The sequence below is a fragment of the Peromyscus californicus genome, unplaced genomic scaffold, assembly GCF_007827085.1.
Source record: "Peromyscus californicus insignis strain IS unplaced genomic scaffold, ASM782708v3 Scaffold_8__1_contigs__length_139910024, whole genome shotgun sequence".
Classification (NCBI taxonomy): Eukaryota; Metazoa; Chordata; class Mammalia; order Rodentia; family Cricetidae; genus Peromyscus; species Peromyscus californicus.
The window spans coordinates 133,465,140-133,481,214 of NW_026294606.1; the positions used below are offsets into that span (position 1 = coordinate 133,465,140).

General features: G+C 42.7%; 1 protein-coding gene across 2 annotated transcripts; it reads left to right on the forward strand.

Annotated features, from left to right (window-relative positions):
- The first annotated feature begins 3,267 nt into the window (after nucleotides 1–3,267).
- Nucleotides 3,268–15,552, forward strand: Lsm6 (LSM6 homolog, U6 small nuclear RNA and mRNA degradation associated). 2 transcript variants are annotated; one of them, XM_052727662.1, is made up of 5 exons: nucleotides 3,302–3,389; nucleotides 4,586–4,676; nucleotides 9,168–9,272; nucleotides 12,770–12,883; nucleotides 15,279–15,552. In XM_052727662.1, the coding sequence occupies exons 3-5, from the start codon at nucleotides 9,179–9,181 to the stop codon at nucleotides 15,311–15,313; spliced, it is 243 nt and encodes an 80-aa protein (XP_052583622.1). In that variant the 5' UTR covers nucleotides 3,302–3,389; nucleotides 4,586–4,676; nucleotides 9,168–9,178; the 3' UTR covers nucleotides 15,314–15,552. The 2 variants fall into 2 exon arrangements, with proteins under 2 accessions (XP_052583623.1, XP_052583622.1); XM_052727663.1 differs by lacking the exon at nucleotides 4,586–4,676 and having other exon boundaries at nucleotides 3,268–3,389.
- Nucleotides 15,553–16,075: the final 523 nt, after the last annotated feature.

Here is a 16,075-nt window from a genome sequence, read left to right on the forward strand (position 1 = left end):
AGACAACTAGTAGGGACATGCTAAGAGTCTACCTTAGCATTTGATATCGCCTTTCATCTATTTGGGGAATAAGGGCTTTAGAAAGTTGAGAAGACAACGTCACAGACCAAGAGAAAACATTTGCAAAAGCCATGTTGCCAAAGGGCTATTCTCTTGCATCTAAAAAGAAATGCCTCCAACTCAGCAACAAAAAGAATGACTTGATTCAAAACTGCACTAAAGACCTGAACAGATACACAGCCAAAGAAGATGTACAGATGGAAACCAAGCATAGGAGAACATGCTCCGTGTCACGTCATTAGAAAATTGTAAATCAGGGTGACAATGAGGTTCTACAATGTGTTTTTCAGAGAGGCCCAGATCTGAAATACTGGAGACTTGAAATGCCCGTAAGGATGAGGAGCACAGAAGCTGCCATTCACTGCTGAGGCCATGGGAAAGAGAGAGACACTCTGGACAGCACAACAGTCCTCAAAAAACCAAACACACTCTCACTGTACACCCATTGAACATCTCATTGTACACTCAGGGACAGTTCTTGATGTTTGCCCAAATGGCTTAAAACTTGATTCCAGTGGCTGGAGAGATGCCAGGGATTCAGAGAGCTTGCTGCTCTCTCAGAAGACCAAAGTTCTGTCTCCAGCACTCAGTCACCTACAACTCCAGCTTGAGGGGCTTCAGTGCCCTCTTTGGCACAGACACCCACATGCAGGCACATGCGTGCACACATACAGACACATAAGTAAACAGTAAAATAAAGTCAAGGGCTGGAGTAGTCCAGCAGCTGAAAGCACTTGTTGCTCTTGCAGAGACTGGACTCAGTTGCTGTCACCCATATGGTAGCTCACAACCATCAGTAACTCCAGTTGCAGGGGATCTGATACCCTCTTCTGGCATCCACAAGCACCTGGCATACCACATCTGGCACACAGGTGATGCATATACATATATGCAGGGAAAGCAGTCATACACAAAATAAAGTAAATAAATCTTGAAAAATAGATAGCTAAAACAAGTTAAAAATTAAAAACTTAATTCTACGTAACACCTATATAAGGACACAATTACCTTTATTGTTAATTGCCATAGCCTGGAGACAACTAGGCTGACCTTTAGCAAGTGAATGAACAAGCCAACTGTGCTACATTCATATGGAATATTACTCAGCACCCAAAAGACATGATTTATACAAGCATGGAGGAATCTAAGCCAATCTGAAAAGGCTGTGTACAGTATATCAAGTCTATGACACTCTATAAAGGGGAAAATCACCACAAAAGGAAAAAATAGTGAGTGACTGACAAGGCTGAAAGGAAGGAAGAGATAACTGGATGGAGCAGAGGATGTTTAGGGCTGCGGAACTCTTCTCTGCAATGTTATAATCGTGGATACGAGTCATTATGCATGTGTCCAGACCTATACAGTGTATATCAGGGGTGCGTCCCAATGTCAGCGATGGCCTTTGCATGACAATGTCGGCTTATTACTGTGACATCTGACCTAAGTAAACCAGACTAAGCTTGCCCAATTATTTTCATGATTTTAAAGTCTCCCTAATAAATTAAAGTTATGTGCAGGATTTTGAAGACTGCCTTTTGAACTGGAATCTGGAAAAGGTTTGCACATGTTTTCCTTGTAAATATAGTAAAAGAAGCCAGAAAGTGCAGCATGGACTGTGGAAAGCTGCTGGTGTTTTGGTAAAGACCAGTGCTAAGCTACTGAGAGACTTCTTGGAATAACCATATATTTGTAAGTTTGTTGGCCCAACCATTCGTTGCCTTGGGACTTCATAGAGCTGTGCCCTTGAAGACAGTGGCAGCTATTCTGCAGATGAGCCAGGCCCCCAAAACTCCCCACTTTCTGCTCTCCAGCCAGGCTCAATGACAAAGAGAAAGCAGCCATGAGTGTATCTGTCTCTACCCACCTATCCCAGTCTACAGATGTGATATACATAGATTTAAAACTATCAGTGAGGAACGTAGTAAAATTTCTTTTTTTGAGACAAGGTTTCAGATAGCCCAGCCGGTCTCAAACGCATTTTGTAGCTGATGATGAGCTTGAATTTCTGATCCTGCACCCACACTTGGGGGTGCACCACTGTGCCCACCACTGTGGTGCCAGAGATGTTAATGCACACTAGGCGTGCTATCAACTGAGCTAAATTCTCAGCTTCAAGTTTGATTTATAAAGCAGTTTATTTTAGGGACAGGGCATAGCATGTTTCTTCTTTGCAGACTATTTGATTTAAATGTGACTTTATTTGTATTCTTAATTTTTTATTTTATATTTCAAGAGCCTAACACTGATAACAGTGTTTGTAATTGATGGTCTTGACATCATCTAGGGGTTTTACAGAGGGACAGAAGGACAAGGCTGCTCTTTATCTCACCTAGTTGTTCTCTGTCCACGACACCAGTCACAGGTCTATCTATTTCTTTCACCCTTTCCTAAGAGGCACTTAGAAAAGGAGAAACCATTTTCTGTCTCAGGAAACAATTCTGCATCTTAGACCCTGTAACACTTAACAGGGTTGTGTAGCTGTTGTTTGAAGGTATTATAACTGTGTTGGAGGTTAAACATCAGAAACAGAATTAAAATATAAACTCTAAATATAATATAAAATGGAAATTAAAATATAAATATAAACCATAAATGAGAGCATAGGTGTAGGAAAAAAGGAATCAAGTCTTCTGTAATCTTTTCCTTCTATAAATAGAAAGCATACACTAAGAATTCATGCAATATCCCAAACCAAGTTCTCATACAGCACTTAAATGGTATCTGCATGTAATTTCCAATTAAACTAATTTGTAATGTCTTCTTACAATTGGCGCCGTTATAATTCAGTTGCTTTAAACGATTTATATTTTTTTGTATCAACATTGCTATGGAAACAACTTCTAACAGTAACTTAAGCTTCCTGCATTTAATTAACATTCCGAAGTCGGTTTTCGGGGCTTGAGGCTTTTAACTTTTATTTGCTTTAAATTATTTAAGACTATTTCTGGGTACTTAGCAGCCTATTATTTTAACCGTAAGTTTCTGTTTCCTATGATTTTAAGGTATTCTATACTGTAAAGAAATCTCAAAAGATCACTTCTAGTTTTTTGGTTGGTTGTTTTGCTTTTGTATTCGATTTCCTGGCAAAAGAGAGGACATCAGAACACCGGATCTTCAAACCCTGAGCGCCGAATTGGCCACTGAACAAACCAGTTCTTGGAAGTGAGCATTCTGGCACGGTCTGACCTTTTTGATACCCGCGGGCTGCCGTAGGCAAGGAGGACGCTGATTGGGTGAGGCGGGAGAGCGCGCTGCCGGGGGCGGTTTCGGTTTTCGCCGCGCGCGTCCGCGGAGGCCCGGCCTGGGAGGGCTCCGGATCCCGCTGCGAGGTGAGCCGGCGGCCCGGGAGGGGCGGGCGGGCGCGGGTGGGCGCTCCGGGCGGGATCGGTCGGCCTAGGCCGCGGAGGGAGGGCCGGGCAGGGGAGCGGCTGGAGCCCAGGCCGGGCCCGCGACCGGGAGAAGGCCGCCCGGGCCACGCGGCCTCGCGCTCCCGCCGCGTCCTGTGCGCGCGCCCGGCGCCGGCCGTGGTTAGCGCCCGGGTTAGGAGGCGCGGGACCCGGCGACCTCCTCCACGGTCCCCGATCCGTGCGCTGGAAAACCCTGAACACGGACGAGCGGAGGAAATGATCCTCGCTGAACGCTTCCGTCTACCAACTCCTGTTCTCTTATGTGTGCCTGTTTCTATTTCAGCTAAGACCATTTTTAAAACCAGTTATTAGTAATAGTTTTCTATTTACATTAAAAAGGTGTACAAGGTGTAGTTTTTAAATCCATTTGTTTTGCCGTGTTTTTTCATTTTCGCATCCCGTGTGACCCTGTGATGCGTCCGCCGCTCGTATTTCTCACCATTTCCTTGGACAAGTTCTCAGAAGGGAAGTTATTAGGTTAGATAGTTGTTGCACATTGTCAAATTGGTTCTTTTTTAAGTGTTAGTAGTTTACCGCGTTCATGTGTGCCAGTGGCCCCCACTGTGTTTCTGTCAGCAAATCACAGCCTCTCTTTGGAGTCATTCCTGTTGAGCTTGTTTAAAGTTGCACGGTGTGGCTCACTCTGGCCTTAGACTCTGGATTCTCCAACCGCTGCGCTTCTGGGATTACTTCAGACATTGCTATTTTTTTTTTTTTTTTTGGTTTTTCGAGACAGGGTTTCTCTGTGTAGCTTTGCGCCTTTCCTGGAACTCACTTGGTAGCCCAGGCTGGCCTCGAACTCACAGAGATCCACCTGGCTCTGCCTCCCGAGTGCTGGGATTAAAGGCGTGCGCCACCACCGCCCGGCTGCTATTTTTTTATTGTAGTGTCTGCCCTTCTGCCTTCATGGTTTTCCTGCAGAATCTTCAGAGAGAGAGAGAGAGAGAGAGAGAGAGAGAGAGAGAGAGAGAGAGAGAGAGAGAGAGAGAGAGAGAGAGTGTGTGTGTGTGTGTGTGTGTGTGTGTGTGTGTGTGTGTGTGTGTTACTGCACAGGTTAACCAAATGCTGAAACAGGAAGAGAGTCAGTAACCATTTAGCATAACTCCCTTATTTTGCAGATGAGCCTGGGGCCATGAGAGGTGATAGTTACAAGCTGCACAGCTGATTAAGTAGCAGAGGAGATTAGAACTCAGGTTTCCGGCCTCCCAAGTGAGTATCAGGCCTTCTCTCGCTGAAGGGTGGCCTAGTAGGTAATAGAATTAAAAAAAGAAAAAAAAATTTTTTTAAATCTCCTGACTTGTTTTCTCCTTTTAGAATGAAGGACTGGAAAATAGAAAAGCCACCTTTTTTGTGTGTCCAGCACTAGAAATTTATTATTTAAAATGTCAACCCCTTCAAGATTTTGATGATTGTTTTCAGGTTCTTCATGTTGAGATTAAATACTCCTGATAAGTAATACAGTTGTCCCTCAGTATCTTCGAGAGGCTGGGTGCAGAGCTCCCAGATCCAAAAAAAGGCATGATGTTCACGTTCTGTATGTGTGATTGCACATAACCTATGCAGCCTTCCCATGCTCTTCACATCATCTCTGGATTACTCACAGTGTGTAATGTGATGTAAATGGTTGTAGTAGAGTATTGTTTAGGGAAAGTCCTGTAGTTCTCTAACAGGCAAAACCATTGGAGTTGCAATTGCAACTGCATTTACTAGGTGTGAGCCAAGGTTGGTTGGATCCACACGTAAGGAGAGGTGATAGTTTATGTACTCATCATCTGATTCTCATTTAAGTCTTGAGTGTCCTAAAATACCTTGTTTAAACCAGAAAACATGGTATGAAGAGGAGGGAAGGAGGTGTGGTAGTTAGGGCTTCTTGGCAAACATTTCTGTCAGTTGACATTTTGGACTACATAGTCCTTTGTTGTAAAAGACAATCCTCGCTGGGCGTTGGTGGTGCATGCCTTTAATCCCAGCGCACAGGAGGCAGAGCCAGGTGGATCTCCGTGAGTTCGAGGCCAGCCTGGACTACAGCGTGAGTTCCAGGAAAGGCGCAAAGCTACACAAAGAAACCCTATCTCGAAAAACCAAAAAAAAAAAAAAAAAAAAAAAAGAAGACAATCCTCTACACCTGTGGGTCGAGACCCCTTTGGGGAGTTGAAAGACCCTTTTATGGAGGTCACATGTCAGATATTTACATTATGATTCATAACACTATCAAAATAACAATTGTGAAGTAGCAATGGAAATCGTTGTATGGTTGGGGGTCACCACAACATGGTATTAAAGGGTTGCAATGTGAGGAAGGTGGAGAACCAGTGCTCCACACTGTAGACTGTTGAGGGATATCCTTGGCCTCTCTTCACTCGATTCTAGTTACCAATTTCCTGTTACGACAATACAGAAGGTCTGTAGACATTTCCAAATGTTCCTGGGGGGTGGGGCACAAAAATCACCTCTGGTTGAGGACAGCTTGCTTTTAGGAATTAACCTAGGAAACTTGATATCAGAGCACTTATGGCCAAGCCTGGCAAGCCTGGCAACCTGAGTTCAATTCCCGGAGCCCACTTAGTGTAAAGAGAACAGACTTCCAAAAGTTGTCCTCTGGCATCCATATGCATACTGGGTAGATGCTTATCGCGCTTGCCCCCACTAAATAAAAGGGATGAATAAAATACAATAAAGAAACAGAAACTAAAGGACAGTGTCTTTTGACTGAGTAAGCTTCAGAAATCTGCATTTGAACAGGCGTCTTTGCAGACTTGGACGCCTCGCCTTCTAAGCACCAAATGCTCCCATTTTCCTTTCTTTATTAATGGTCATTAATAAAGGTCTTAGAGATAAGCAGCTGTTGACGTGCATACATGTGCTGTAGTAGCTGGACCTGTGGTGTGTAGATTGGCGAGGAGGGGACAGGGAGAGACAGGGCTTTTGGTTGTCACTGGCTTGGGATGCCTCTTCCATAGACTTGGTCAGTCTGTTTAGGTACCAAGGCTACGGGAAAAATAAGATGTTTTCCTGTTCCTTTAAAGTTTGAAATCTCTGTCGGAGACTGAATCTGACAAGCCTAGCGTGTCATTGGGTGAATAAAATTTGACACACATACCATACCTCCTCCCCCACTTCATCACCCCATTGCTAACATTGAAAAAAGTCACTGGAGAGCAGATACTGTCATACTAGACCTCTTGGTGGCTTCCGACCAGAAATAGAGAGCTGTGACTTAACATCTGTATGAAAGTAGGTCACTTAAAACAAGCCTGCATAGGAATCAGGGAGAGTGAGTGTGTGTGATTTTGAAGGGAGAAGTTTTACCAAGGTGACCCTGGCAGAATGAAGTCCTTTTCTTGTGTTTATGGTTCAAGAGTCTTATCTCTTGCTTCAGAAATTGTCAGAACTATTTCTTCTGCCTTATCCAATTTAGAAGATGAAAACTTAAAATTACTTGAGCCAAGTGATGGGAAAAATTGTGGTGTCAAGACCAATTTACTTGTACAAAATGGATTTATGGGCAAGTCATTAAGTAACAGGGAGTACCAAGGAAGCCTAATGAAGAGTAAGGCAAAGGGTCTGGCTTCCTGGGTGATGAATAAGATGAGTTTGAGGCAACCACACTTGTTTCCAATCACTTCAAAAGCATCCTTTTCAAGCCATCTAGTAGGATGTACTCTAGACAACAAACGAGGGGCTTGCTTTTAGCTCATCCTTTCATGTGGCTTGAAGTCTTTAGAGAAAAAGACCTGTCTTTTTAGAAAGTGTAGATAGTGAGACGTGTGGGAGAAAACAAGCAAAGAAACCATAGGAGTCTGAATTAATGCTGTGTGCTCTGCCGCCTGAAGTAGGAAGCAGGACCCAAGCAGATTCCTGCTTAGGGTTTTCCTGTGCCCTTTTCCTGACCACAGTATTCTCCAACTAGCCAGTTCCTAAGAGTCTAGGGTCACGGCGACAGACAGATTCTCTGGTTCTGGTCCCGATGATCCCGGTTGGGGAAGCTGACCCAGAGCTCACGCTTCTGTTACCCAAGAATGAATGTGATGCTGCACTCTGACAGCTGGCTCCCTTTTGCCTGTGTAGATTTTACTTTCAAACACAGAATACCCAGTGTCTTTGCTTAGCTTCTCTTTGCAGCTGGTGGACTTTTCTGTCAAACTTGGCTCATGTGTTCGAAAATCCTCCTTTGATGTACCATGTCTGGGCTAAGTCTTCTCTTGGTAGACTTCTGTATATAATTCTACCCGAATGCATATAGCCTTTATGAACATTGCCACTTGTGTGTGAGTTAGTTTATCCCCCTGGAGAGTAAACTCCAAGGACCCAAGGCCTTATGTTACCTGTTACAGCACTCGGCCTGCATCTGAGGCTTAGTAGGTACTCAGTGAAGTGTGGATTGCCCTGAGAAGAGGTTGATGGTGATTGAAATAAAGATGAGGCTCAACAGAGGTGTTATTTTTGGCAATCTTAGAAGGCTATTTTTGCCTTCTAAAAAAAGTACAGAAACTTAACATTTTAAAACTGAATACTGTCAAGCCTAGGTTTGTATTTTCTTCTTTCACTAGCTTTTTCATCCTAAAATGTAAATGGCATTAGCACCAGTGAAATTAATAATCCCTGCATTTGCCATGGACTAGGTTTTCAAAAATGTGTGTGTGTGCGCGCGCGCGCGCACGCGCGGTCGACTTTGATGTGTTCACAAAGCTCTCCACAGGGTCTCAGGGTCTCAGTGAACCTGGAGCAGCAAACCCTTGGGGTCCTCCTGTCTCTGCCCCCTAGTGCCAGAGTTCCAGGTGTGTCTCAGTGCACCTAGCTTTTTCCTGGTCCTGTGGATCCAAGCTCAGGTCCTGTGTTTAAACAGCAAGCACTTACTACAGAGCCAGCTTTCCAGCCCTGCTAGGTTTGGGTTTTGGTTTTTAGTGCAAGTAGATGTTTTCCTTATTTCAGATTGTACATGAGGGAACTGGCCTCTGTGGAGGAAGTAATCCCAGGACTCAAGAGATGAGTTAATGGTGTCCCTACTAGAAGTTGTTAGCTATAAAACAGCATATGGGCAAGACAGAAGCGTATGGCTTGTAGATAAATGGCAAGATTTGTTTGTTTTTACTAAACTCATGAAAAGTACTGAATCTGTTATAGTATTTGCCATTTTTCTCTTTAAACTCAAAACAACATAAATAAAATTGTTGTGTGGCCAATGTCTTGGATAAATAGCAGTTGTAATTTTAGATATTTGTTAAGACTGGAGCTGAGGAAGTGAGCTGACAGCTTAGTGGAAAAGTTATTTAATCTTTCTATTCGGTTTTCATCAGTAAAATGGGAATATTATGCCTTCTCCTAGGGCTTTCACAGAGATTGCATGTTGTATTTATAGATGTTAATAGAATTGTCAGTGTAGAGCAAGTCTTTATTAACTGGGCTGAGGTGGTAGGCTATAAGGGTGTCCTGTGTGTGACACAGCAGAACAAGAGATTAGGAATAGCTGCTCTGTAAACAGCTCTAAGGCTGTGCCATGGGCTGCTGTGGGGCTGTGTGAAGTGACGTGGGAAACCCACATCAGCTGTCATGTGCAGCAGTACATCATACGAAGTCTTTTGATGGTCCATCTCCTATAAGTATGTTAAGGGCCCAAGAGTTTTGTTTTGTTTGTTTATTTATTTGGTGAATAATTAACTTTAGTCTATACATTTATTGCTCTTTTCTATTTCTGATCAGGATTGTTAAACATGAGTCTACGGAAGCAAACCCCTAGTGACTTCTTAAAGCAAATCATCGGACGACCAGTTGTGGTGAAACTAAATTCTGGAGTGGATTATCGAGGTAGGATTTTCATGTTTGATCCTAACTATTGTAACTAAAGGAAGAAACTGTGACTTCTTATTTTATTAACCTCTTAAGTGTACCAATAGACCAGAATGTTGCTCACTGACAGTTTTTCTATCTTCTACTTCTGAGGTGGTTCCTTTTAAATTGAAAAGCCTGCCAGCAATGTGTGCTTCTGACTTACAGTGTTTGTGTTAAATTCGTCTCCTATCTGTTCTGAGATCACTTCTGCCTGAGTTCCCTGATACTAGCTCAGGAATCAGAACCAGCTCTGCTGTGAAGAGCTGGGGACCAAAGAACACCTAGGCTCAGCAGCTTTGTGTTTTCGGAAGTTCAAGATTGGCAAGCTGTTATTTAGACAGAGTCATTTTACAGTGTGGCCATCCAGTCAGATAATGCATATCCAAAGAGAATACTTTTTAAGGAGTTCTGTGTACTGGCTGTGGTGGTGCGTGCTTGTGATCCCAGCTCTGGGGAAGAGACAGGAGAATTGAGAGTTTGAGGATAGCTTCGGCTATATCCAATTTTGAGGCAAGCCTGGGCTACATAAGACCCTGTCTCAAAACAGAAAGACAAAAACTCAAAAAGGTAGTGAAGACTACTGGAAGCAAGGCAGAGGCCAGTAAAGGTGAAGGTAGTGGTCTGTGGAGTTGGGCCTGGAGTTCAGTACAGAGCTTGAGTTTGTCTTTTCCCGGGATTCTGTAAGGTGTTTCCTGTCTATCTCCACGTTTGTGTGTAACCTAGCATGTGTTAATCACTTTAATACATTGTCAATTTGTTTTCCATAAACTGGGATTTGTGTGGTTCCCTCACCGAGGAGGTGAGGAGCCAGGATGTACATAAGCTTGACTGGAAAGCTTTGTTAAGAAATCACTGGAGAGGCTGGAGAGACAGCTCAGCAGGTAAGAGCACTGGCTGCTCTTGCAGAGGACCCAGATTCAGTTCTCAGCAGCCACAGGGCAGCTCACTATCATCAGAAACTCTAGTTCCACGGGATCCGATTCCTTTTCAAGCACCAGACAATGCACAGGCAGGCAAACCCACACACATACTACAAGTAAATATTTAGTAATGCACTGGAATCTCAGCACTAGGACTCAGGAGTTCAAGCAGGAGGATTCCATCCCCATTATAGCAGAAACAAAGGGGAGGGACTAGAGAAATGGTTCTACAGCTAAGTGCACAGTGTTCTTGCGGAGGACCTGAGTTCAATTCCCAGTGGCCACACTGGGCAGCTCCCAGCCTCCTGTATATAATTCCAGCTCCAGGGGATCTAGCACTTCTGGCCTCCAAGGACATCTACACTCATGTGCATGTACCTGTACACATATACATCATTAAAAATAAGATGAAATCTTTCTAAATAAAGAGGAAAATCTTTGTTTTATTCTCAGTTTCTTGACTTTCATAGCATATTGCCAATATTTTTGATTGTATGCCTGCGTCTTGAGTCAGGCTCTTGCTGTAATACCTGGCTCCCTTTGGCAAGTTCTCTTTCTGCCTTGGTTTCCTCCCATCCCCAGTGTTAGAAGTATGGTGTGTGTGCCGCCTTGCCTAGTTTTCAGCCATAAACTTTGGGTAAGCCCAAAGGAGAGAAATAGACTTGGAATTTCCATGTATTGGACAACCAGAAAGATGGACACGTTGTGTGCGGTACTTTCTCAGCATCCACTTTCTGGAGAGGTTAGCTATCTTAGTCTTTTGTTTGTTTGTTTTTTTCTCTAGGGGAAGTGCTTCTGTTTTAAAAAAGTAATACATATTCTAGTTTGTTGTCTAGACCTTCTGGGCAAGTAATGGGAAGCAATATTTCACTGTATTCCCTGTGTGGAGATAATCCCCAGCCACAGAGCAGTGTGATCACCTCTACAGTCTGGTTTGTTGCCTTACTACAATAACCAATAATGTCCTAACAGGAAAGGAAAGGGGCTGGCTGTGTGCGAGCGCACCTTGAGTCCCAGCACGTGGAGGCAGAGGAGGCGGATCCCTGTGAGTTGTCTCCACAGTGAAAGCCTGAGGACAGAAAGGACAGGCAGGAAAGGAGAGAAGAACCAGTGTCCCATGACAGGTCTCCAGCTTGTTATTTCTCTTCTCACTCGTGGAGAAGAGGAGGAGCTGCGACTTTAACACCCTGTGCGAGTTTTTGTTCTGTGTTAACTTTTAGTATGGGCGATTGAATCCAGGCTTACACATGCTGGGCAAATGCCCTGCAGCTGAGCAAAGCCTCCTTTTTTATCTTTTAACTTTTTTATGAGATTAGATACTTTTACTAGCACAAGTAATAGCGGCATTATGTTTTGAATTACTGTTCTGACTAATTCCGTATTATATCCTAGAATTTCTTGCTAGTCTGTGAATGGACTTTAAATGTAACACAGTAGAGAAGAAGCAAACTGCAAAACTGTGTCTTGAGCTTCCTTTGGCTAAGAAGCAATAGTTCTTGATAGTTGACAGTCCAGTCTGATTCTTTGCACGTTTACCGCTTCTCATAGAATTCTGCTCCATTAATGTCTTGTGCTCTGATTACACACACACGGTTTTGAAAAGAAAACCTCTATTTAGAGGATAATGGGGGCAGAAGCAGAGAGCGAGGAGCATATTAATGAAGTTAAGATTTTAAATGGGACTATTGACTTGGTTAATTGAATTGAATCTGTAGTATGTTTTTATTCTTACAAATATCACTTTAGATTAGAGGCTGAGAATTAGAAGCTTACTGGTTTCATCTTTTGAAAAGCGTCATTTGGTCAGATTTTAGAAATTTATACTGTCTTAACACAATAAATGACTCACCTGAGCTGTTTTCCTTGAAAGATCTCTGGAAGGTTTATAGCATTTTTCTCTATTAGTTTGGATTTTAAAAATAGTCTTAACTCTGACAAAACAGAATGCAATGTGTTATAATGCAATATGTTGCTCTCTGTTCTCAAGCTGCTCTTCGCTGGAGTCACAGCTTTGAGATGTTCTTTCAGGAGCACCTGCTGTCTATTATCTTAACAGATTGTGGAGACTTCCTCTTAACCCGGAGCACATTCATCTGCTGCAGTAGATGTTGTACAAGAGAGAAATCAATCTGCTAGATCCGTATTTCACCCAGTGGCTGAAGTAACAAATGTCACTGGATGGAGGCTCATTTGTCCATGCATAGTTGCTATGTCTGTCCCTAGCTCCCAAAGAAGGGCATTTTGGTTGGAATATTCTAATGCTTATACTTTTGTGAAGGCTTTCAAAGTTGCTGTGGTGATCACACATACCAAGAGGGGAGTGACAGTTGGCTGCCTGTCTTGGAGTTGTGGATGCAATGACTCCTCTCATGCTATGCCCGTCCAGCCTTCATTCAGATTGGCACAGAGTAAAGGCTCCTTTTGTGTTTAAGTCTACTGAGTTTTGTTTACAGTGTGAATTTTTATATTATGTGTTTGAAGGCTAATGAATAAAGTGATTGTCGGTTCTAAGATATACCCTGTAATTTTCAGTTCTTTCTTACTTTTCTCCAGGGGTCCTGGCCTGCCTGGATGGCTACATGAATATAGCATTGGAACAGACGGAAGAGTATGTAAATGGACAGCTGAAGAATAAGTACGGGGATGCGTTCATCCGAGGAAACAATGGTACCAGCTTCCCCTGCAGCACAGTGTGCAGAATAAGCCTTTCCTCCTATAATAGAGCACAGCAGAGTTTCTAGATGATGTTAAAGTTCCCTTTTACTTTTGTTTGTTTGTTGTGCTTGTATTTTAGATCAGTGTAAACAGTACAGTTCTGTTTGTGTGTGGAAGGAGAATTTTCTATGGATTGGAAGTAGAAATTCTCTTTCTTACTCTATTGATGAAGAGCTGAGGAATATTCCTTTACTGACCAGGACCCTGTTATCTTTTGTTTTTAGTTTTTTGTGTTTTGAGACAGGGTTTCTCTGTGTATCCCTCTCTGTCCTAGAACTTGCTCTGTAGAACAAGTGGGCCTCAAACTCACAGAGATCCACCTGCCTATGCTTCCCGAGTACTGGATTTAAAGGCGTGCGTCACCACCACCTGGCAACCCTGTTATCTTAAATTGATTGTATTCTCCCAGTGCCATCTGTAGAGTAGAAGCTATTTCTATGCCACCTTCACACCACTCACCACTCAGCTTGTCCTTTTTCTAGTTAAGTTCAGGTGCCATTGTTGGGGCTTTGTGCCGTTGAGTCTAGCAGAAGTGAACAGAGTAGAGACCATGGCTCTGCAGTTCTGCGGCTATCAGCAGCTGCATGGTATCTGCTTACTGTGGCTGTATTAAGTCATCTCATTTAAAAATACAAATTGTCAATAAAATCATAATCGAGTATGTGGGAGCTAAGGAAGGCATCAAATTGACTAGGAATTAACCCTCAGCCCACTTTTAGGTCCTATCCCCGGGTGGAGCTCTGTTTTTTTGTTTTGTTTTGTTTGTTGTTGATTTCTTTACTTCTGAGTATGAGAATCTTTTAACAACCTTAAAATTTATGTCTTGTTGTTAGGGATTAAACGTCCTGACTTTTTTTACTGTGAACTATTATCAGGTAAAGAAGGCAACATGTCTAAACGTAAAGTTGGTCCCCAGTATTTAGACTTCTAAATAAGATAGATGTAGTCCAGGTAACAGTGCAGATTTGACTATTTCCTATAGCACTCATGGGATGTTAACATGCAAGAAATACAAGAGAACGTAAGAACTTACTTTCATAGGGCTCCCAGGACTACCTAAAATAATTAAGGAAAATAAAATATATAAAATGTACAATGATTTGAGCATAAGCAATATTATAGTGTCTGCCACTCCAAAAAAAAAAAAAAAAAAAAAAGCCTGACTTTTGTATACATGTCTTGCCTTCATTTCTGTAGAATTTCTTCTACTTTCACAGTATTCTTACTTGACTTCCTCCCTTTGCTTGGAAATGCTATGATCTTGTCTCACCTCAAGATAGCTGACAGTGGGTGCTGCTCCTACGTGGACATCCTTTGAGCTTGTCTAGTTTCCCCAACAGTGGCTTTTCTCATAGTCTGGTGACTTCTACACTTTCCATGTTATACTCAGTGACAGTGGTCAGTGGTCTACAGCTTGTACTTGGCTCTTAAAGAGAATCTGAGTTCATTTGGTTAGTCTATGCTGGGCTCTTTGACTGAGACAGCTGCTGTTCACTTTGAACAAGCTTGTGAGTCCCCGAGGATGTGTGGGGTAGGAGAAGGGTACACCTGAGGTAATAGCTTGACCTGTCCAGTTGCCTCTTTACCCTTTAGCCTGTCTCCATGGTCTGTATGCTCAGTAAGTTGGCCGTGGTGTGACCAGCTACGTTAAACATTGGATGGCACCAAAGGTTGATACTGATAGCAATCTCAGAATAAGGACTTTGCTACGTTAAAAGTATTGTCTCATTTTTTTTCCTCTGGAAATTATAAAAGTAAACAGAAACTATCGTTTATACTGGGGAGATAGATGAAAATATTTGTTCTTTTCTTCTATGTGTTTATCTGCATGCATGTAAGCACATCACGTGTGTGCCTGGTACTTGAGGCCAGATGAGGTCACTGGACTCCCTGGAACTCAAGTTCCAGGTGGCTGTGAACCACTTTATAGGTACTGGGGACCCAGCATTGGAGCTCTGTAAAGTCTGCAAGTGCTCTTCAATGATGAGCCATCTCTCCAGACACACGTTCTAGTCATTTTAATCTGAGATCTAGCCTAGAAGATTTAGCTGATTTACTTTTCTCGAAGCTTAATTGTGATACAGTTAATTACAAAACATTATTATATTCTAGGCACATTCACTTTTAATTCCTGGTCATTTTATAAAGTCAGTAACATGCACAGATAAGACTAGTTGTAATCCTGTGAGATATCAAAGCCAGGTTTAGACTCAAAACTTATAACAATCTTCCATTGCTTGTTATAGAAGTCCTGCAAAGTGTACAGAGGTGTAGACCAGGCCCTACTTGCCTTTAAAACTGCTCCACTGACATGGGAGTCATTGGTAATTCCTTTTTGTCTTTCCAGTGCTGTATATAAGTACCCAGAAGAGAAGGATGTGAAGACACCAGGAAGCAGCTCTCCTCAGAGTTGGATAGAATTTGTTATGAAGTGTTTTGTTTTGTTTTTTGTTCTTTTATGATCTTCGTTGGTGTGTTTTCATAGTGGTTGGTGTGTTTTGGTTTTTAATTGACATTGAAATAAGATAGAGGTGTTACTTTACAAATTGAATCTTGAACTTTTCACGTTTATGTTTACTTCTATCTGTACAGAATGCTAAAATTAAAAACAAAAAAACCAATTCATTTCTTCTGGATTATTTTACCCCAGGTTCCAGCAGTGTCATTTCATTGAATGGTTACTTATTCATCTGACTGAACCTGTGATGATGACATTCTGGAGGCATCCTTTGTCTCTTCCTCTGCTCACCATCCATACCATGTAAAGCAGGTAGAGGAAAACCTTCTAGGAAGGCAGAGAGTTTCAGCTTTGGGCTAAAAAGGGACAGGGATTAGAAGCTGAGCTGTGCTTTAGTCTCCTAGCTAGAAAATAGAATTAGGAATCTAGTGGCGGTACCTCCACAGTGGGTGCGAGTCTCTGTTAATTTGGAAATTGCAAAGGTTGGCCACATTACATAAGACAGGTGCTCGGACTCCTCGAGGCGTCCTGCCAGTCCTCCTGTGCCAGTAGACATCTTACTTTGACTTGCTCCCTCTCAGGAGCAGTGGCATCATTGTAAATCTTGGTTTGTCCAGACAGGAGTGCGGCTGTGCCGATGTAACTGGCTGTGGTTGAGGCGGACTTCGTAAACTCAGCTTCCAAGT